This window comes from Balaenoptera ricei, chromosome 10, assembly GCF_028023285.1.
Source record: "Balaenoptera ricei isolate mBalRic1 chromosome 10, mBalRic1.hap2, whole genome shotgun sequence".
NCBI classification, from domain to species: Eukaryota; Metazoa; Chordata; class Mammalia; order Artiodactyla; family Balaenopteridae; genus Balaenoptera; species Balaenoptera ricei.
The window spans coordinates 92212814-92235721 of NC_082648.1; the positions used below are offsets into that span (position 1 = coordinate 92212814).

General features: G+C 46.1%; 1 protein-coding gene across 2 annotated transcripts in view; it reads right to left on the minus strand.

Annotated features, from left to right (window-relative positions):
• SYN3 (synapsin III) overlaps window positions 1–22908 on the minus strand; it is a 447953-nt gene that overhangs the window by 296815 nt on the left and 128230 nt on the right. For both annotated transcript variants that reach the window (XR_009505225.1, XM_059934822.1), the window contains exons 5-6: window positions 3434–3590; window positions 293–382 (exon numbers count right to left, since the gene is read on the minus strand). Coding sequence is in view for 1 of the 2 variants with exons in the window: in XM_059934822.1 (XP_059790805.1) it covers window positions 293–382; window positions 3434–3590 (247 nt within the window). In the remaining variant the exon portion in view is untranslated. The remainder of the gene's footprint in view (window positions 1–292; window positions 383–3433; window positions 3591–22908) is intronic.

The following is a 22908-nucleotide window of genomic DNA, read 5'->3' on the forward strand; positions in this document are numbered from 1 at the left end:
GTTCCAATACGCCAGCTCAAGTTGTCCCCTGATTTGCTGAAAATTCCCAATGTCCCAAGGAATGCTGTCCATCTTTGTCATTTGCTCTACCGCCTGAAATTTTACCTGGAGACCTGACCCTTCTCCTAGGAAAGCCAGGTATTCCTATAGGATGTCACAGCTCTTCCTTAGAGCCTGGGTGGTCAGGGAGCAGCCCCTGAGCCCACCTCCTCCACTCAAATGGACTGAGTACATGGACAACCCGTGTTTATGCCATATCACAAAAATAAGCAGAGTAAAAAAGGGCACTCACCATTGGCTTATGGTTGGGGAAAAACGTTTGCTCCACAAGCGGGAACTTCTCAGGACCCAGGGAATGGAAGATCTTAATGAGTTGAGAGAACTAGGGCAGAATACGAGAGAACATTGGTCAACTGTTGTTACCCAGTATGTACCAATCCCTTCATTCCCGCCAGGTCCACTAAGTTCTGCTCAATCACATTTCATAAGCATTTACTACGCTCTTAGCATTTCACACAAGCACAAGCTGCTGACCTTCATGTCAAGTCCCCTGCCTGCAATGCCCTTCTTTTTTGAGAGGCATTTGTGTAGTAGTTTATGGTGTGGACTCTGGGTTCAGATCCTCTACCACTTACTAGCTGTGTAACCTTGAAAGTCATTTCAGATTTCTGAGCTTCAGTTTCCTCATTTGTAAATGGAGAAAACAAGAGATCCAACCTGACAGGATTGTTGTAAGGATTAAATATACAGTGTATTAAAAGCAAGCCCTGCTCCATAGGTACACCTGAATGTTGGCTATGTTAGTAGTAAGTATTTCCTCTGCTTTTAGAAACCCCACTCATTTCCAACAGCACAAGCTGCATCCCTTCCACACTGTGCTCCCCCTGCTTCAGCACTTCCTTGTTTTGCCATGGAGATAGTTACTGTCTCCAGAGCTAGTGGGTAAGCTCCTGAAAAGCAGACCTCAGACTTACAGTCTCCTCTATCACCCACCCTACTCAGCACCCCCGGGAGCTCATTCTGTGCCCAGCACTGCGCCTTAATATTGGGGCAACACACTGAACACGTAGACCAGGCCTGGAGGAAAGACCGCCTGTGGGCAGATGGTTGGGATAATAATGTCTTGCTGGAGGGAAGCGAGGGGGTTATGGGACCTGGAAGAGGGACAGAGTGGGGGTGAGGACGACTCCCTGGAGCAGATGACGTAAGAGAAGGAAGAGGGCACTCCAGATGTGCAGTGAAACAAGTGTGTGCTGGAGACACTCAGTGGCTGCCGTGGCTGTGGCCTTGGGTGCAAGGGACAGTGAGAGAGGAGGCTGGAGAGTGATCCATCACAGACCACCAGGAGCCTTAGAGGCCAGACAAAGAGCTGGGAATTCACCCAGAAGGCAAAGGGGAGCTGCTGGTGAACAAAAGCAGGGAAGAGAAAGGTAGACGCTGATCGTGAAGAAGAAATATGCTGCAATGTGTGGCCTAACGTGGATGCCCAATGGCCAGAAGAGGAGCTAAGTCTTGTGCCAAACTTACTTTGGGGTAACTCAATACTAAGAGCTCACAAAGAAAGAACAGATAACTTAGGAACTTTCTGCATCAGGCCAGGATTGGTCTGTAGATTCTTGAGCTGTAACCTGCAGCTGTGGTGCAACACAGTGTCAGTTTAGTGGGCTCGAGGGACCTCAGAAATACGGGAAATGATGGGAGGGTCTCTCATTCTACAGATAAGGAAACTGAAGTCCAGAGAAGAAGAGTAATTCCATAATCAAGCAGGAGTTTGGGAGATGCCCAGCTTCACTACCTACTACTGGTTGCATGAGCCTCAGTTTCCTCATCTGTACAATGGAGATATTAGAAATACCTACTATCAGGTTGGTTCGAGGATTAAATACAATATGCATGTGAAGGGCTCAGAGTGCAGTTAGTGCTAATAAATGGTAGTTGCTACCATCACCATGACTATGTGGGAAAACAAGGAGGGTGAACTAATACTACCTAGGACCTTTCTGGGATGTTGCAGGCCTAAAAGCTTGGTTAGGGAAGAATGAGGAGGAGACCAAAGCCATGGTAACAGTGGTTAAAGACTATCTATATCTACTAAATTAATGCATGTATGCATTCAATAAATACTGAGTGCCAGCTCTGCAGAGACCTTGTTCCTAATACTAGGGACAATAATAGTTGTTACCATTTATTGAGTATGTACTTAATGCCACCCACCATTCTAAGTACTTTACATGTATTAACTCATAACCCTACCAGGAGGGCCCTATTTTTATCATCCTTTTACAAACATGGAAAATAAACTCAGAGAGATCAAGCAAGTTGCACAAGGCTAATCAGCTCATAAATGGAGGAGCCTGGACCTAGGCAGTCTGGCTCCAGAGCCCATGTTCTCAACCACTGCCTTACCACCAGGAGACCATGCAGAGAGACAAGAAAAGAAGAGATGAGATGGCTAAGAGCTTCACAGAGCACATCCTACATACCCCCCAACCTCTACATTTCCTCTTCCCCTTCTCTGCTTTGTTTTCTTTCCCCTTGACACTTATCATGTCATATTAAATATTTGGCATGTCTATTAACATACTGCATGTGCCCCTGCTCACTACAATGTAAGATCCGGGGATTTTGGTCTGATTTGCTCACTGCCATGTTCCTAGAACTTAGAACAGTCCCTGGAACATAGTAGGTGCTCTGTTTGTTGCATGAATACATTATTTCAAGTAGGGGAGCTGGATAATACAGATGAATGAATAAATATATCATTCTAGGTGGAGATAAGTATTTGGGGAAAAAATAAAGCAGGGTAAGAAATTTGAGAGTATTTGGGGAGTGCTGGGGTGATATTTTAGGAAAAGTCTCTCTTACAGGTAACATTTGGATGGAAAGGCATATCAAATGAATGAATATGAAACTAATGAATAAAAGTGGGAGAGGAATCGAGCATTAGGGATTGGAGAGAGATGAGTCCAAGTTTGGGTTTCACCCCTTCCTGGCTCCATGACCCTGAGGAGTTCTTTAACGGCCCTAAAGCTGATCTTCCTTCTCTGTAAAATAGAGTAATGATGCTCACTTCACATGATAGCAATAGCGTGAGCACCAGGCAGCACAGTTTTCTAGTACATAGTAAGTGCTCAATAAACAGTGCTGACCTTTAAACAAAAATGATGACATGCTCAAATATTAATAAGAGCAGTAGGGTACCCCCTCTTACCACTAACATTATTATAACATAACACTGTATCATAATATGCTATATAATATCATTGGGTAATAATTACAAGAAGGAGTTTGGGATCTAAGTTGTTTATTCAGTTGCTTTAAAAAGACTCCTTTTATTACTGGGCCTCCATGCTGGGGAATGGGTCCACTTCAGGGCTGGGAGGTCAGCCACTGCCTCCCCATTCCTTCCGGGTCAGCCTGGCCCAGCACCTACCACCCAGGGCTTGCTGCAGAAGTTGTAGACGGAGTAGAGGGAGTTGACGGCAGGCAGCCCTCCATACTGGAGGCCGATGACCAGGCTGCGGTAGTCTTCGCCCAGGGCCATGCTGTAGGCATGCTGGCGGACAAGGATGAAGTCCGGCTTGAAGGATCTGCCAAGAGAGGGGCCGGCAGCAGTGTTACATACCTTGCATTGATGGAACAATCAGGGCAACATGCCACAGCCTGCTGGGGATAGAGCCTCAGTTCAGAATGCAGATGGGGTGTGGGAGTGTGGATGAGGAAGCTCAGACGCAAACACACAGCAACTGCAAAGCAAAAGGACTGAAAACAATTCATACTTCCTTCTATTTCTTTTTAAGGTCGTTTTCTAAATTTTCTATGTTGAACAACTATTTCATTTGCAATTGGAAAAAAACGTATCAAACAGTTCAGTGAATATACTGCGATTTTACTAGGCACTACGGTGGATGCACATGTTACTGAGTCGTCACAAGTGCCCTGGGATGTGGGTACTGCTGCCATCAACTCCATCTTACAGATGAGCGCCCTGAGGCTCGGGAAGATCAGGTCACTTCCTCAAAAAGACACACTGCAGGTAAGTGGCAGGGCCAGGTCTGTGTAGCCTCACAACCCTGGATCTCAACGATGGTGCAACATGGCTTTCTTCTCGTATATCTCCAACGTGTCTTGCCCCTTTCAAGTAGCAACCTCTGGAAAGCAGCTAGAGTACTGATGTGATGGCCAAGAACATGCCAGGCTCTTTGCCAGGTCCCTCTTTGCCAGGTCCCTCTGGAAATAAGATCCTGATTAATGCTCACAAGCAAACCTGGGTAAGGTTGGGACTATTTCTCCACCTTACAGATGAGAACCTGCAGGTCAGAGAAGTTGTGAACTTCCCCAAGTCACAAAGCTGGGAAGCAGGAGAGCCACGTTTGACCTCAGGTCATCTGGCTCCAAGTCCACATGCTCTTCCCTCCATCACATGGCTCCAGGTGGATTCACACATTGTTTTATTCACACTGCCAAGGATCCACCTGTTTCTGGATTCCTCATTTCTAAGTCACACGAGAAAATCAGACTCATGGTAGGTAGGTGGTTTACACTTAAAATGGTGTGATCCATCTGGCTCATCCAGAGTCAGACACTTAGCTTCAAATAAACTTTAGTTCTTTAAAATAATTCAAATATAAATTAAAATAACTCTCAAAGGGAAAAGACTTGCCCCCAGGGAAGACACTTTTTGAATCACTCTGAGCTTGGGCCTTATGGTGCTTGCCCCCAGGGGCTGGCACCCAGGAGCAGGCGCGTAACAAGGACGTGTTGAAGGAATGAATGATGTACATGAACATCACCTCCTGCTCCCAAAGGAAAGGGCAAGGGTCTCCCCCGTCCTGAGGGCGACCGCGTGGACGGTGACATCTGGGTGTGGGTGGCATCTGCTGATGGAAGCGGTCAGTGATGTCACTGTGGTTAGGGTTGGCGTTGGGCTAGAAGCTTGGAACCTGCTATGCCTACAGTCCTGTTACATTCTTAGAGGTGAACCAGCTCCACCAGTGCATTTTACAGATGCGGAAACTGAGCCCTGTCGCCGGGCAGTGACATGTCCCGGGTCACTCAGCAAAACCGTGGCACAGCAGGAGGTCGCACCCACTTCCCTGCTTTCCGTCTGCTCTCTGCCCTCCACCTTGCAGTGTCTTACAGCAACAGAGATGGAAGGCAGGATGAAGGGGTGTGTGTGTCTCTCACAGGGATCTGAGGACCAAAGGGAGCACTGACTTATAAGACAACCATTTTCTACATTTATCTGATTTTTAAAATAATATATGTTCATTGTGGAAAAAAAGAAAAAACACCCTTGGAAAACACATAGAAGTAAACAAAATTACCTGTAATTCTCAACTCAGAGAAAATTCTAATAACCTTTCTATGTGTTTCCTTACACGTACATTATGATCCACTAACCTATTTTCATATATATAATATGCATTCATACTCATAATTGACTTCCTGCTTTCTGTTAATTATGATTTTGCTATTTTCCACATATTGCAGTGTATTTTCCCTACCAAAATATCTTCAAAAATATCATTTCTAATGGCTGCCTAGTAATAGTGCACCGAATGGATATACCATATTAAGCCAACCAATCATCTATTATTATCAAGTAGCCTCTTTCCAATATTTCACACATGCACATCTTTGCACACAAATCAACCTCTGCATTTAAAACTATTTCCTTAAGATAGAGTCTGTGAAGTGGGATCGTTGGGTTAAAGGGTGTGAACTTTTTTAAAGGCACTCGAAAGAGTATCCCTTTTTAAAGGTGCACAGCACCACTGCACCTGACAGCGAGCTCCTCACCGCAGGCTCACCAGCACAGCAGTCTTTAAAAAATACATTTTTCAATTTATAAACCATTTCCCCCAAAAGATACTCTGCACCCCACTGCTGTTTTAGTTCTCATTTTTCTGATTTTAGTGAGATCGAGTACTTTTATTAACCATATGCATTTTCTTTTCTGTAAAAGTTTGCTCACATTTTTCCCCATTAAAAAAAAAAATGGGGCCTGTTTCCTCATTGACGTGAGCTCTGTGTTAGGATGCTGCCCTTTATCTGTCACACGCAGTAATGTTTTCACTAGTTGCTTGCCTTTTTTTTTTTTATGGCTGTGAATCTTAAGAAAACATGGAAACACATTTTCCATTCCCCCTGAGTCTTTTCCTTTTGATTTCTCTCCCTGCTTTGATGCTCCGAGGGTCCTCCGGGGCCCCACTTCCGACAGCACGATGGCCCTCTTCCTGGCAGTGTAGTCTCCCTCACAGACAACGGTGCTAGCACGCGCGGTGCCTCACTAGGGCAGCTGCACTCCGCTCCAGGGGGACATCCAGGCTTGTGCTGGGCAGCCTCCTAGTCCTTCACTGTTTGTGGAGAACTCATAAGAAGAACACAGCCTGGGGGTGGGGGGGAAATCTGGCTATCTAGAAAAAGGAGGTGCCCTTCCCAGAACACCTTCCAAGAAGAGTATCCGATGGCCTGTCTTGGGATACTCTGACCCCAGCCCCAGGTATTATGGTGCTGTCTTTCCAGGCTGTCTAGAGCTCACCTCTAAATCAGATCTTTCTTACTCTTTGAAATAAAGTAGTGGCCACCTCCTATTTGTCTTCCGGGATTTGGGAATCTATCTCAAGCTTCCACATTCCAAGTGTTCTTTTAAAATTATACATCAACTCCATGCTCAAAACCCTCAGAAGTCTTCCCTCTTTCCGATGACAGATCCTCACCTCCTTACCATGGCTACAAGGTCCCTGCCCACCTCTCCATCCTCATTTCTACTTTATCCCCTCCCTCACCTCCACCCAAGCCACACTGACAACTGCTCCTCCCTCTAATTCTCAACCTGGATGCTCTTTTCCCAAATTGTTCGCGGGTGCCTCATTCTTATCACTCACTGGCTCAAATTCATTTCCTGAAAGACAACTGTCCTGTTCGCTCTATTGAAATTTTCCCCAACCCTCATATTGCCCTATTTTCTTTTCTTCACAGCTCTTATGACAATTGTATTTCTCCTGTTTATATGTTAAGTTGTTTATTGTCTGTCTCTCCCCTCTAAAGATGTCAGCTCAATGAGAACAGGGGACCTGCCCATCTTGGACAAAATAGGCCTTATCAATATTTTTAAATGAATGATGAAGTTAATGAATTCATGTACACATGAAAGAATGAATGAACACGAAGTGGAAAAAAGAGTGACCTCTTTCCTTGTGGCCCTAGAGAAAAGAATTAGGACTGATGGCCAAAGTAGCCAGGAGATAACCTGTGGCCCCTAATAACCAGGGGGCTGCCTTACAAGGTAATGACTCCTGTGTCCCTGGAGGTATGTTAGCATCACCAAGAAGGTTTTAACCCCCGAGAATGAAAGTCAGACCCCATGACTGCTTAAGATTCTCAGATACAATATGTGAGAAATAAACACTCTCCATGTGTAATGTATCACAGAAAACCAGGCATGTGTCACAGTTCCAATTCTGCCATTGGTTGCTGCCCAGAGTGCACAGTGTCCTTCCAGACAGCCTGGGATACACGGGATTTGCATGGAAAGCAGAAAAGTTAGTGACTCCAGCACTTAGTTCCTCCCTCCATACCCAGCACCCAAGGTTCTCTATCCAGTCAGGGAACAGCCACAGCCTGCATGTCACCCCAACATCCAAGGATGTGGTCAGTAGCTTCTGGGCCTGACAGTGGACCAAGCATCCCTGTAGAGGCTGGAGATCCTGAGATGACTGGGACACAATCCCTGCTTTCATGAAACTCACAGTCTTAGAGGAGGTGGGTGCAAAGCTAAAGGATAAGGATTTGCTAAAAGAACAAAAGAAAAAGTGAGTGAGTGAAATAACAGAGGCATGTATGAAACACTAAGGTGGCCCTCTGTCTGGGGAGGGTGTAGACGAGTGTGTGCTGGCTGGGTCATGGAAGAAAAGTAGGGCTTTGTCAGGTGGACAGGGTTTTAAAGGTTTTCAGGTAGAGGGAACGGCACCTGCAACTGCATGAACGAACCGCTGAAGTGGCGGGTGTAATGGACTGTGCTGGTTTTGTTTTCTCTTCTCAGTAGCCTTCTTTCTGGGGGGAAACAGACTCCGTGATGAAATCCTCTCCAACCAGAGAACCACATTTCCCTGGGCATTAACTGGTCTAAGGATTGCGTTGCTGACGTCAAATGGGCCCGTCGCAATCCTCTTCTGAGGGGCCAGCTAAGCTGGAGTGATGTCACGTGGGGCTGATGAACACCCTTTTCCTGCTCCATGGAGGGACCCCACCTGTACCAGAAGTGCCACTAGGAACAACACAAGGAGGGAGACAAAAGCCTGTCTGCGTCACTGAGCCCCTGGATCCTGACACCGGAGCCATCTTTATCTTCTGAGTTATGCGAGCTATTAAGTTTTCTCTTTTGCCTACACTAGTTTGAATTGGTTCTGGCGCTTCCCATCACTACTGCTCTGGCTGATACTGGGAAGAAGTAGCAATGTTTGCAATTGGTTGCACGGCTGGAGTATGAGGTCTGATGAGGTGGTGGCAAGAGATGAGGCTAGGTAGAAATTCCCAACAACTCTCATGACCCCCTCCTGCTCTTCTGTCTCCACAGACCCACTGGGCCCACACCCTGTGTCTGTCATGCCTGAGCAAGAAGACCTCCTTCAGTTTCAAACAAGCTGGCACATCCTGGCTGGAGGCTGTACTTGGGTTTTCCTGTTATTTAGACTTAATATGAGCTATATTATTTGGGTTTCTGATCCCAGGTCTTTCTCAAAAGTGGCAGTCGACACTGGAGAGGAAATCAAAGACAACATATAATTAAATGGTAGAGTTGGGACAGGTGACGCATTGCTCGGAGATTATTAGGTGCTCCAGGCAGCGTCAAGAGGTAGGGGGCCAAAGGCTGAGTGACTTTTAACCACTGGAGAAGTGTAATAATTCCCTCAATATGCAGAAGCCTGCGGTGGCAAGAAAAGATTTTTGGCTGGGCTTTGCCTGGGACCTAAGTTAATAAGTAGAAGCCTCATTATTCTCAGCCACTTGACTGCTATTTTTTAACAGTCCCCTGTTCCCGGAGAGCCAGGCTGACTAAGGGTGACAATGTTGCTAATTTTGGTCACATATTTACCCATCACACTCAGACCTAACCCCAGCCACACCTGGGAAGGCTCTGGACTTCCTGACATCTGCGTCCACCAGCAAAGACTTCGGCTGTCCTTGTAACTTCTCCACGTTTCTCACAATCCTTCCCCATTCCCCTCCCCTTCTGAAAATTCAACCTCAGGTACCAAATCTGCGGGAAGGAGACCAAGAGAACTGAGCAAGCCAGCAAAAACAGGTGTCCTGAGGAAAAGGGGAGGGGGAATGACCACACTCCCGAAGGCTGAGGGACCATAACCTCCAGCAAGGACAGAACAGAGGAGATGTGCACACTTGGCAGACGGAGGGCTCTGAGTGGGCCATGTGGAAGGACTTTGGGAATTAGCGATGCTTCCCTCCAGCCTGAGGACTGCAACAAATTAGTCCAGGCCGAAAAGAAAGTAGGTGGCAGCCAACCAGGAATCTGGCGAGAAGCAGACAACAGGATGCCGCAGTGAGGTCTGTGGGGCCCGCACAGCGGCTGCCAGCTGCACGGCGTGATGACGGTGGGGAAGGGGCCCGGCAGGGTTTATGAACAGCCAGGCTCTCTGATGGATCCTGGGGCTCTCTATAAACTACTAGGAGGTTAATAAAACACAGACACGAGTTGCTGGAGGAAGTAGGCTTCCTCGTCTCCCTTCTCAGCCTCAGAATCTCTGTCTCTTTACCCTAGTCTCTTCCTTCCCTTTCATTTCAGAGGAGTCCTTGCTCCTCCATCCTCCTCCTCCATCACCCTGGGGATCCCACATGTTATGGGTTGAATTGTGTCCCCCCCCAGAAGATACAATGAAGTCCTGAGCCCCATTACGTGTGTGTGTGTGTGTGTGTGTGTGTGTGTGTGTGTGTGTGACCTTAATTGGAAATAGGTGTTTGCAGATTTAATCAAGTTAAGGTGAGTCATACTGGAGTAGGGCAGGCCCTAATCCAATGACTGGAATCTTTATAAGAAGAGGTAAATCTGGACACAGACACAGAGAGGAAGAGGAAAATGCCATGTGACGAAGGAGCCAAAGGTTGGAGTGATGTGTCTACACGTCAAGGAACATCAGATATTGCTGGCAACCAAGAGAAGCCAGGAAGAGACAGGGATGGATCCTCACCTAGATCCTTGAGAGGGAGCATGGCCCTGCTGACACCTTGATCTCAGACTTCCAGCCTCCAGAACCGTGAGAGAATATATTTCTGTTGTGTAAGTCGCCCAGCCTCTGGTACTTAGCTACTACAGCAGCCTCAGGAAACGAATACTCTGCACACCCGCAATACTTCCTCTTTCTAGCAGCTTCCTGGCTTTCTTTGTTCTTGTGTGTATCCATCCACAGTCCCCTCCCCACTTCCCAAAACAACAACCCCGACTCCAACAATAAGAAAACCTGCGCTTCAAGGTTGAAAATGAATGACAGTAATGTTCATATTTACGTAAAAGAGTTAACAAATCAACAAAAAGAATAATGCATGGAGATTTGTTTGGAAGGATGTTCACCACAAATGCTAAGCTGGCTATCTCTGTAGGGTGGGATGGAAAATGGGGGTTTTTACATTCTTCTTCAGACTTTTTGGTACCATCTGCATTTAAAAAAAAGAGCACAAAGCATTTTTACAACTAGGAAAAAACAATGAGGTTTATCTTCATTTTGGAAAAAAGCGATAAATCTAACAATGATGTAACATCATGGAAAATGCTTATGGGACAATTTCATGTGACATAAAACAATAGAAAAGAAAATCTGTGTAATGACTAAAGCACTGTAAAAATGATAGGCCTGGAAGGGGAGCGGGAACATCGTTAATTTGTTAAGGTGGCGAGGCTGCAGGTGATTTCTTTCGTTTTGAAAATTTCCTTTTTTGTTATCATGTGGTTTGGGCAATAACCAGAACTTTTGATTGGCATAAATAAATAACTGAATGTAAAACAACCCCTTCACTTGGCCTGGCAGCCATAACTAGCTATTCCCCCACTTCCTCCAGTTGCTACTGTCTGTGCCTGCTAGCCCCAATTCCCACATACCCATCTCCATCACCCTCTGCATCTGGCTGCCATTCTCCTTTCCACCCTAGTGAAATCACACTGAGATCATTCCTAAAAGCCAAACTCCAGGATCAAATGGACTCTGCTATGCCCTCCATTTCCTTGATTTCTAATAACAGCTAATGTACAATGAGCCTCTATTCTAAGCCCTCCACATATCTTCAACCATTTAAGCCCGACTCATTTAAGCAGCTGTTATTTTCATCCCCATTTTCCAGATAAGGAAACTGAGGCACAGAGTGGTTAAGGAACTTGCCGAGGTTACACAGCTGTTGTTGGTGGAACCATGAGTCAAACCTGGAAGCTGTTGGCTCTAGAGAAGGGTTTCTCGCTCTCTGCACTACTGACCTTTGGACCTGCAGAATTATTCCTTGTGGGGGCTGCCCTGTGCATTGTAGGGTGAGGCACATCCCTGGCCTCCACCCAACAGATGCAGTAGCACCTCCATGCCCAGCTGTGACAACTAAAAATGTCTCTAGACATTGCCAAGAGTCCTCTGGGGGGCGAATTCACCCTGGTCCTCGTGGCCTCTGTTGCATGATCTTCATTGTCCCCGCCCTGAAGACGCTCTCCCCTTGCTTCCCAGCTGCTTCCTCCCGGCTCCTCACTGTGTCTTCTCCCCTCCTATGGCTCTTCTCCAAGGCCCAGTGTTGGTTCCCTGCCCCGTGAAATCGCCTCCATTCAGTGGGGGTTCACCCACCTTGTCCTCACAGGCAATAGTGGAACAGAGCACTTCCTCTGCATCAGGAGGCATTTTTAGGCTTTTAATTATGTTATCTTTAATCCTCACAATGACCCTATAGGAGGGAGATTATCAATAGCCTTATTTTTCAAGAAACTAAGGCACCAATAATCCATAAAAATATCGAATCGCTATGTTGTATACCTAAAACTAATATAATATTGTAAGTCAACTATACTTCAATTAAAAATAAATAAATAAAAATAAAAGTAAAGTAAATAAATAAATAATAATTTTTTAAAAAGAAACTAAGGCACCGAGAGATTAAGCACAACAAGAACAAGGTCCACATGAGACCTGAGTGCTTCAAAGCTGATGTACACAGCCAGTGTGCTACCAGCACCATCCTTATCACCTCAGACTCACTGTGCCTGGACCCTAAGTCATCAGCCTCCCCCAGTGTGGATCTCCTGACTTCTGTTAAGGAACCTCCCATGCCCCCAGGAACCCAGGATCTGTCACCCTGAAGTCATCTGCGATTCTTCTGACCCCCTATGTAGGGAGCCGACTCCCCACTCCAGAAGTGTCTAGGGTTTCCCCCTACACTCCCACTCCCCACTCTCACTCTGGTTTTCCCTCCCATTGCCTCATGCCCAGGACATCTCAATACACCCTTAGCTCCTAACCCCTGGTCACAAATCCCTCCTCTTGCTCCTCTGAAGCGCAGAATCCAGACTGCTGAGTGCTGAGTGTGACGTGACCCCCCTGCCTCTGCCCCGGGATTCCCAAGCTACATGCCAACAGGGCCCAAGCAGGTAACATCAGGCTAGGGGAGGGGGCCAGTCTTTTCTAGCAGTGTCCATGGTGGTCTTTTCTAACACATACTCTCTTTGTTTCCAAATTAAACAAGGGAATATTCTTCATTTCCACAATGTTCTCTCCAACCTTTTTTAGGAGCAGGCACGTCCCCTACTCTATCTTTCATTTTCCCACTTTTGATAACGACTTGAGCGCTAGAAACATTTTGTCTTCCTGTAGGAGCACAGCCTCTATGACAGATGGCAGCTAACGCAGGCCTCTGTGGAGAGCTGGGAGAAGTAGGGACTAGTGAAATGGAAAACAGCCTAAGCTCTAGACATTATGGCCTCCTAGGAACGAGGTCCCAGGTGGCCCTAATGTCTTTCTAAAGAAGCCCAAATCTGGATATTTATAAGAAATTCTCAGTTACTTAAATGCTGATGGCTCATTCAAAAATTTCTAAAAATCACCATGCACCAAAAATAAATAAAGCAGGATTGCTATGGGAAAAACTCTAATGAAACTCAAGTCTGCACCTATAGGGGGCAATTGTGACCAACTCCAGCATATGGTGGCCACATGGAAATACTTGGTCCAGTCTTACCAAATCCTCTGATTTTCAAATGAAGCCAGAAACCTGCCTTTTATATGAAATCTTTTTGTGTGAAATCTCTCCTTTTAAAAAAATATGGGACCACATTGTGTGTGCAAACCAAACTTATCTGGACGGGGGGATGTGGCCTGAAAGCGGGCAGTGCGTGTTCTCCAACTTGTGGGGGGAGGTCCCTCTCCCACCGCCACCCTCATCTACATCCCACTCCTGCGCTAATCTTGAAATCCTGCTTCCCTCCTGCCACTCTGCTGTTCAAAATCCTCCAGCAGCCTCACTGCCCACAGGCGGGAGTTCATACTTCTTCCCCTGGGGCTCAGCGCTCCCCAGAAAGTGGCCTGGGCCTCCTCTTAGCTCCGACACCTCTGTGCTCCTAGGACGACCTTCTGCGCAGGTCCATGGTCCTGCTGACCCCACGCTCATCTTCCATCCATTCATACTGCACTCTGTCCACACCACTCCCCATGCTTAGGAAACTGCCCTTCAAAAATTCCAACTCAAATCCCACTTCCTCACAATTTCTTCCCATCCTCCATTCCTGTCACCTTCAGGGTGTCTGGCTCATGTGGAAATTCCTCACACAGCATCTCCTGACAGCTCACGAGTTGTGGTCTCCTACTTAACTTTTCACCTATCCAAGGTTGCCTCCATCTGGGGGCAGGGTTCTTGCCTTGCCTCTCAAGTCTCCTCTCCACGCTGCCCAGAGACATTTTCATAGGACACACATCTGAGCGTGTTGCTCTCCTGGTTTTGGAGGCTGCCCACTGTGTACAGATTGAAGCCCAACTGCTATAGCATGACACAGAGAATTCTGAGTTTGGTTTGATTTTAAAAGGTCTAATTCTCCAGTTCCACTGTGGTCATCTATGGTCAAATAGATGGTATGCATCCTATACTTCAGCCACACAGGACTCCAGCTATACCCGGAAGCCACGATCTGTCTCACCTTCGTAACTCTATACATACTTGGGGAAAATGGAAAGGACAGCAGACTATTCAGAGAAAGCATTGTGGAAATTAAGAATATTCCTATGTATTTAATATGGTAAAAAGTGAGCCCAGGAATGCTCTTGCTTATCTATCTGCTCTTACTGGTCTTTCAAAGCTCACTCTGAATCAGTCATTCCCTGTAGAATGGGCTGGTATTATTTACTTCCTGGGATAAAAGTTAACCAACACACACACACACACACACACACACACACACACACACTCTGAAAACAGTGAAGGTCTCTGAACCACCAGGGGCTGCTGCATATCTGTGTACACCGCGCCCCTGACTGCCTGGCAGGTGTCCGGTCCTAGTAGGTGCTCAGGACGTGCATGTGGAAATGGAGTGTGCTCTGACTTCCCTTCCCAGGGTCCTGGCCCATCTAAAGTCAGCAGCACTTCAACAACTAGCAGGGACGAAGGATCCCAAGACAGCAAAAGAGCATGAGGAACGGTGGGCAAAGCATGGCATAGTCTAGTCCCAGTTCTGCCCCTGACTTGCCGTGGGTCTCTGACACTGCAGCTTCTCCTCTCTGGGCCTCAGTTTTCTCAATGGTAAAAGGACAGTTGGGCTAAGTGACCTCCAAGGGCCCTTCCTAGGATAACTGCTTCCAGTTGCAGACTTGGAACCAAGGCTTTCATCACCAACCTCTCTGTCGTACCTGTCCAAGTTCCCCTGTGACATTCTGTCACGTAGCAGTAGTTTATAAGAATCACGATCACTGACTATTGGGTACTTGCTGAGTGCCAGGCACCCACAAGGGGCTTTTCAAGCCTTATCTTATCGAATCCTCACATAAAGCCCCTGTGAAGTGGGTCCTTGTCGTGGGTTGAGTCCCCTAAACGAGGTGCCCAAAACAGGCTTCCAAAGCCTACGATTCATGGAGGGAGGGTGTGCTCTTGAGGAAAAGCTACAAGAGAAGCAGGACAGGCAGGTGAAGGGGCTGAGGATGGATGTAGCTGTGGGTAAGCTCTAGCCTTGGCTTGATCTACAGAAATTTCTGGAGCATAAATAGCCCCATGGAGTTGTCCTATCTTGAGGAAAGAGAACTGGGCTTTTGTGTCCCCAGTATCAGTCAGTTACCAGCTCCCCTGATGGGAGGGGGAATGGTGGCCGAAGGAGATAGCCTTTCGGCTGTCTCGGGGATGCTGTTACCATAAGCCAAAGGCTCTGGAGAAGGCCAGAGGTATAGCCATTACCACAGCACTCACAGTGCGGGGGATGGGTGCACTGGCTGGCAAGGGGGGTCTGAGCAGAGAACCACAGCATCTATACAACACTATCATCAGCCCATTTGGCAAATGGGAAAAACCAAGACCAGGAGTGGTTAAACATGCTCTCTGGGTCGCAGAACTGTGAAATATAGAGTTCTGTACCATAAGTACAAATCACATCTCCCATAAGCAGTCCCCACCCCTGTGGAGCAGGACTCACGGGCCTCTGTTTTCCTGGCACCCAGGATAGTTACCGCATCCAAAGGGTGCAGAGGTGTACTTGGAACGGCTGGGTTTGCGAGGTGCAGCTCGCCATGGCTGTGGGGTCTCCGGGTGCCATGTGTCTGTGAGGCAGGGAGCTCAGCCCTCACCCCGCGCGGGGGCCAGGGGAGCGTCCTGCTCTCTGACAGCTGCCTGGGCTCCAAGCCCTGTCAGCAGCCTGCTCCACGCTGGGGCGGGCCTCCTGCCAGGCTGCCGCTGCGGGGAAGGGGAACATTATTCATCAGGGAGATAAGGCAGCTGATGAGAGATGGGCCTCAGAGCAGCTGTTCCTCAGCAGTGGCTGGAGCGGATGCTGGGGAAGCGGAGGGGAGGGGAAGATGGGGGAAGGCCCATTTTGAGATAAAAAATGATGGTACTGCCGGGGGGTGACGGGAGAGCACATTTCCAGCTGAGACTGGGTGCTAGTATACACTTATACCCAAGGCCTTCCCCACAAGTATCTGTGCCTGACGAACCACACGTGTGCCTCTGTCAGAATAACTTGAACAAATCAGGGGTTCTCTCCTCAGCTCACTCAGCAAGAAGTATCCACCTGGAGGGGTGCAGAGTTCCCAGAAAGACGTCTTCCCCAAGCTTACTGTTCACTGAAAGAGACTTGGGGCTAAGGGAGGCTGAGTGCTCCTGGCTGGGCTACAGCCCTAAATCCTCATTTCCTGCCTCCAGGGCACTCGGGCAGCAATGATTTCAGGGGTCCTAAGCCCCCTTCCTGCAGCTCCCCTGGGACTCTCCTCTCAAAGCCAGCCCCTACAGGGTGGAATTTTCCCGACTGAGGAGCAAGTGTGGGTGAGGTTTTTATCTTTTTTTGTTTGTTGGTTTATTTTTTGAAAGGAGCCATCAAAAGGGACCCCAAGGGTTTCCTGGGAGAGAGGAGAGAGTTGGGTGGATCCTCTGTGGTGGGAAACGGGCTCCTGAGGGTCTTCGCTGACGCACCAGGCCCTGTCCTTTTCCTTAGCAGTCAGGACAGGGAGGTGTGCATACAGGGGTCTTTAAGAGCATCTGTGATATTATACTTTTCTTTATAAACTAATCTAAAGCAAATGCTGCAGAATGTTGATTCGACAAGCAGGGTCATGAGCACGTGGATAACCACAGGTAATGTTTATTAAGCACATGGTGCATGCGAGGAAATTTTGCCTTTTAAAGAGCTTTACCTTAATGAATCCCGGCAATTACCTTTAGAGGCAGGTGGTTTTTTAAAAAAACTTTTAATTTTATATTGGAGTATAGACGATTAACAACGACGTTGTGATAGTTTCAGGTGCACAGCAAAGGGACTCAGCCATACGTATGCATGTACCCATTCTCCCCGAAACTTCCCTCCCATCCAGGCTGCCACATAACACTGAGCAGAGCTCCCTGTGCTGTACAGTACATCCTTGTTGCTTACCCATTTTAAATAGAGCAGTGTGTAAGTTGTTTTTTTTTTTAAATAAGACAGAGGCACAGAGAGGTTAAGGCACCTCTCCAGTGTCCCACTGCAGAGCCAGGTGGCCTGGCCCCTCACCACCTCAATGTATGGGTGTTTGTTATACTATTCTCTGAAAGGCTCCTGTGCTTGAAACAGTTTAGAACTGTTTTCTTTAAAGATCTGAAGTAAGTATGGCAAAATGTTAATATTTGTTAAATTGGTGTGTTCAACTCTGCTTAAAATTATTCCAAACTTTAAAAAATATATATGAATATTTCAAAGGAAAAAGAAAAAAAGCCTCAGTGTTGTTTCTTCTGGAGCCCCCTCCTCACCCCCTCCTCAAAGCTCTCACCTTTCTGTGCTACTCTCCATTCTGACTCTTATCACATCACATCCTAGCTGTTGATTTACTTCTCATTTCTCCTTCTAGGCTGTGAACTACACCAGGGATGATGCTGGATTTATATCTGCATTTCCAGGGCCTGGCCTATTGCAAGGGATCTAGATGCTCAATAAAATCATTAAACTAATGAAGCTACTCCGGGGGCTCCCATGGGTGAGGACTGAAGTGCTGATGGAAGAGAGGCTGCAGGGGGTGAAGGGACAACTGTGGGCCCTGCCTTCCCTGCTGGAGACATATGGCAACAATTTTAGGATGATCACCCAGTCAGGGTTTCCAGCATAAATGCTTCCAGCTGCACCTTCCACTGTGCACAGGAACTTCTTAAGACAGGATTTTGGCTGCTTCCAGCTTGGCTCACAGGCCTAATCTGAGAAGTGGAGGGCAGCTTTCACGGAAGTCATCTGGGTTTTACCCATTGTGTCTCCATCTGTGACCCTTTGCTGGTTTGATGGTTGTCAGGTGAACCCTCTGCAATGTGGCTTTTTTACTCTAGCTTAGGGGTTCTCAATCTTGACTGTACCCTGAATCACCTGGGGAGCTCTCAAAACTATTCACACTTACTCCTTCCCCTCTTCTATCACCCCCAGATATTTTGATATGATTGGCCCCAGGCTGGGGATTTTTAGAAGCTCTCCAGGTAACTGTAACAGGACAGCCAAGGCTGAGAATTGCTGTTAGGTGCTCTTTGCTAAAAAGACAGCTGCCACCAGGTGAACTGTGATGACTTCTTCATCAAGAAACATTACTGAGCATCTATTATGTGAAAGGCATTGAGGAAGGAAGGAGTTTGAGATCTCTGGCCCATGGAGCAGCTGTGTCGAGGGGAGGAATTACTTAGCCGGTTTCAGCATGCACAGATCGCACAGCCAGCCTGGGAATGGTAGGGTGCTGGTACCCCCTAAGCCCATGTAGGACATCACTGATTGATCACAGGATAATTTCCTGCTGAGTCCATAGTGGTGGTCAATAAATACCTGTTGGACAAGAAAGCAAGGTGGGAACTACATATACAATACTTATGTAGCTTTCCTCAAGGTTCAGCTGGCATGGAATTACTATTTCCCTTGCTGGGTGGGACTTCACATATACTCACAACAGCTAAGGAACACATCAACATGTAAAACTAGGTCTGGCTGAAACTGGGCAACATTTCTAAGAATTTAAGTATACTTCTAACAAATGTCTAACATTGCTGATGCATGGACTACTCTTTGGGGACCACTGGTTAAGGCCCACACCGGCTAAGCACACATAACTCATTTAATCCTTTCAATAACCCCAGAAGTCAATTAGTAGATTGTTTAGGACATGGACTTTGGCCCAAGCCCTGGTTCTACCATTTAACAGCTGTATGATCCTGGAATACTAGTTAAAACTCCTGTGCCTCAGTTTGCCCATCTATAAAAAAAGAGGATAACAATGACATGCACCTCATAGTGCTATGAGGACTGAATCTCTGCCAATCCAGATAAAGAGTTGAGGCCAGTGTGTGGCACACAGCAAGCCCGGATAAATGTTAGTTACGCTAGCTAAATATCGATGCTGGTAGAGTTTATTTGTGAGACATGCCAGAGTTTCCATGTATATATATATATTTTAATTTCTTTAGGGACTTCCCGGGTGGCACAGTGGTTAAGAATCCGCCTGCCAATGCAGGGGATGCAGGTTCGAGCCCTGGTCCGGGAAGATCCCACATGCCACGAAGCAACTAAGCCTGTGCACAACAACTACTGAGCCTGCGCTCTAGAGCCCACGAGCCACAACTACTGAAGCCCACGCCTCTACAGCCCGTGCTCTGCAACAAGAGAAGCCACCGCAATGAGAAGCCCAAGCGCCGCAATGAAGAGTAGCCCCCGCTCGCCACAACTAGAGAAAGCCCACACGCCGTAACAAAGACCCAACGCAGCCAAAAATAAATTAATTAACTAAAAAAATTTGCTTTAATATCTTGAAAATAGATCATCTCATGTATATGAGACTATACACAGCAGCCCTGCTGCAAACCCACCCAATCCTTGATGCTTCTGCCCCAGTACACTGATCTTGTGAGCCATTTTCATGTTGCTGGTCCACCACCACACCACATAGCTTCTTGTAGCCCCACCATCCCTTACTGTCCTCAGTGGGGCTATCTATGGTGAAAGTTCTGTTTAGGGTCTTGCATCCACCTACAAGTTCCTTTCCTGTACCACAACAGTCCTGGCAATGAACTTCAGATGTTTTTCCATGACCATATACTTCAAAGTCTTCTGTATACTGTTCTGACTCATGTTCTTCTACTTAGCATATCTTGAAAATCACTTCATATCAGTACAAATGGCGATGCTTCTTTATTTTTAATTGTGTCTTATTATATGGCTCTACCCTAATTTACCCAACCAATTCCCTACAGATCGACAGTTTTTTCTAATCTTCAGCTATTCACAAGCATTTCTAAGAATGAAACTAATCTCAGCATTCACACAACGCATAACATCAATTGCCTGCCAATTGATGAATGGCAATTTTGAATGTATTGTAGTGCATACAATTGCTTATGAGAATTTTATGCACCATGGAATTGGGTGCAAAAAATGTATTTGACAGTATCTGCTTATACCTTCTGTATGCAAGATGGTTTTGGCTGCAAATAACAGTGATGACTAAAGCAATAAAGAAAATGTATTACATTACTGAGCTGGGCGGTCACAGGGGTGAGTGAATCAGAGGCTCAGCATCACCCTTAAGGACTTAAATGCTTTGTGTCCTTCTCACTCCTATTCTCAGGGATAGACTTTTGTCCTCACACTGTCCCTCATATCATCAGTGACCCATCCCAACTCCCAAGTTCCCACTCTCATACCTTTCAGAAAAAGTCCCTTCCTTCTTAAAAAAGAAGCTTCGTAGATTTTCCAGAATCCCCTGGCACGTACCTCTCAGGCCTCACTGGTCAGAACTGCATCTCAGGCTCTTTCCTAAACACACCTCTCTCAGTGGAAACAGAGTGTTCACAACTAGCTGAAACAAACCAAGATCCATCCCCTGGCACTAGAAGGGGTCTATGTTTCCTTGAAGTATATGGCCAACATCTGGATAAACTCAGGATTTAGGAGGCAAGAAAGAAGGCAAGCAACCAACAGTATATGGCACACCTTCTGAAGGCTTCATCTTCAGACCATACATTGTTCTTTTAAAGAACTGGTTCATAGGATTATGTGTTTTAAGAGAAGAACATTGTTAAGCGTATTTACAATGACACATATGGATAAATTTTAAAATGCAATTATAACTCTTAAAATCTGCTACAAGGCTTTAACAAGGTCTGGCAGACCTAGTGGTACAAAGAACTCTTGACTTGAAATCAAAAAACACAAGATTGAGACTCTCTGCCACTTCTGCGAGGCCTGGGGAATATTTCCTCAGCTTACCAGGCCGCTGTTTTCTTCTTTGTGAAAGTGGCAGCAGAGGAAGACAGAATGCACTTGCAGTTAGACCTGGCTTAGAATCCTAGCTCCACCAGCTGTGTGGCTATGGGCAAGTTTTGGACCCCAGTTTTCCTCATAGGTAAAATGGCGATAAAAATGTGAAATTCAGAGTATATTTTTTAAAATACTTCAAAAAATATTTAAAGATATACTTCCTAGAAGTATGATTTGCACAAAATAAAATGTACCTATTTAAAATGTACAGTTTGATGAGCTCTGACAAATGTATAAACCCATATAACCATCACACAGGTCAAAATATATACCTCTATCACCCCCGAAGTTGCCTTGTGCCCCTCTTACAGTCAACTCCCTGACCCATTCCCTTGGCCCTAGGCAACCACTGATCTTTCAGTGACTATACATTACTTTGCCTGTCCTAGAATTTCATATAAATGGAATTATAATGTATGTAGTCTTTTGTACCTAGCTTCTTTTGCTCAACACAATGTCTTTGAGATTCATCTGTGTTGTGGAGGATGGACTAGGAAGTAACCCACCTGACCCCGACCGACCTCCCGGTGTTCATGCCCTGATATAATCCCCTCCCGAGTGTGGGCAGGACCCGGAACTTGTTTCTAGAATATGGCAAAGGTAATGTGACGTCACTCTCATGATCATGTTACAAGTCTCTATCTTGCCAGCAGACGCGCTCTCTTTCTCCCTTGTTTGTTTTGAAGAAGCAAGCTGCCATGCAGTGAGAAGAACTATGGAAAGGTCCAGGTGACAAGAAACTCTGGGAAACCTCCAGGAGCTGAGGGTGGCCTCTGACTGATAACTAGTAAGAAACCAGGGCCCTCAGTCTTACAGACACAAGGAAATGAATTCTGCCTACAACTTGCATGAACTTGGAAGTGGTCCCATTGCCAGTCAAGCCTCCAGATAAGAACCAAGCCCTGGCTGACATCTTGATTGCAGTCTTGCAGAAGATCTGGCTAAGCTGTGCCCAGACTTCTGACTGACAGAAACTGTGAGATAACAAATATGTGTTATGTTATGTCAATAAGTTTGTGGTGGTTTGTTACTCAGCACAGATAAATAATGCATATCTCTCAGTAGTTTATTCCTTTTTATCACTGAGAAGCATTCCATTATGTGGATATACCACATTTTGTTTATCCACTCAATAGCTGATGGACATTTGGGTTGTCTCCAGTTTGGGGCTATTATGAATACAACTGCTATGAAAATTTGTACAAGTCATTCAGTAGACATGTTGTATTTCTCTTGAGAAAAAATGTAGTAGGAGAATAGTTGGATTAAGTGGTACATATATATTAATATTTATAAGAATCAGCCAAACTATTTCCCAAAGAGGTAGTACCATTTCACCCTCCCACTGGCAGTGTTTGAGAGTTCCTGTTGCTCCATATCCTTGCCAACAGTTTGCATTGTCAGTCTTTTTAATTTGACATCTCATATGGTTTTTATCTGCATTTTCCTAATGATTAATGATGTGTGGCATTATTTCATGTGCTTATTGGCCATTTTTTGTATCCTTCTTTTGTCAAGTGCCTGTTTAAATCTTAAGATATTGCCATCTCATAGGGTTGTTTTAAGAAAACAATACATATATAACATGACTGGTATTTAATAGACACCAAATAAAAGAGAGTTATTACTATTTATATTATTTTTAAGAGAGAGAGATTTCTATGATTCTATAAAGAGCCCACAGAATATACTTTAAATAATATACCCTGAATCCTTCTCCTGAAGAAGGGGAGGAGGAGAAAGACAGAGAGGTTAAATAACAGAGAAGATGGAGCAGGAATGCAAGAGCCCTCAGGATTTGAGCTGGAAGACTTCAGGGGCAGGAGGTATTGCCTGGTTTAGGGATGATCAGGAGTTTTTCCTTAGAGATACTGAGGTTGAAAGGAAAGCTGGCATCCAAGTGACTTCATTGCAGAGCTTTAAAC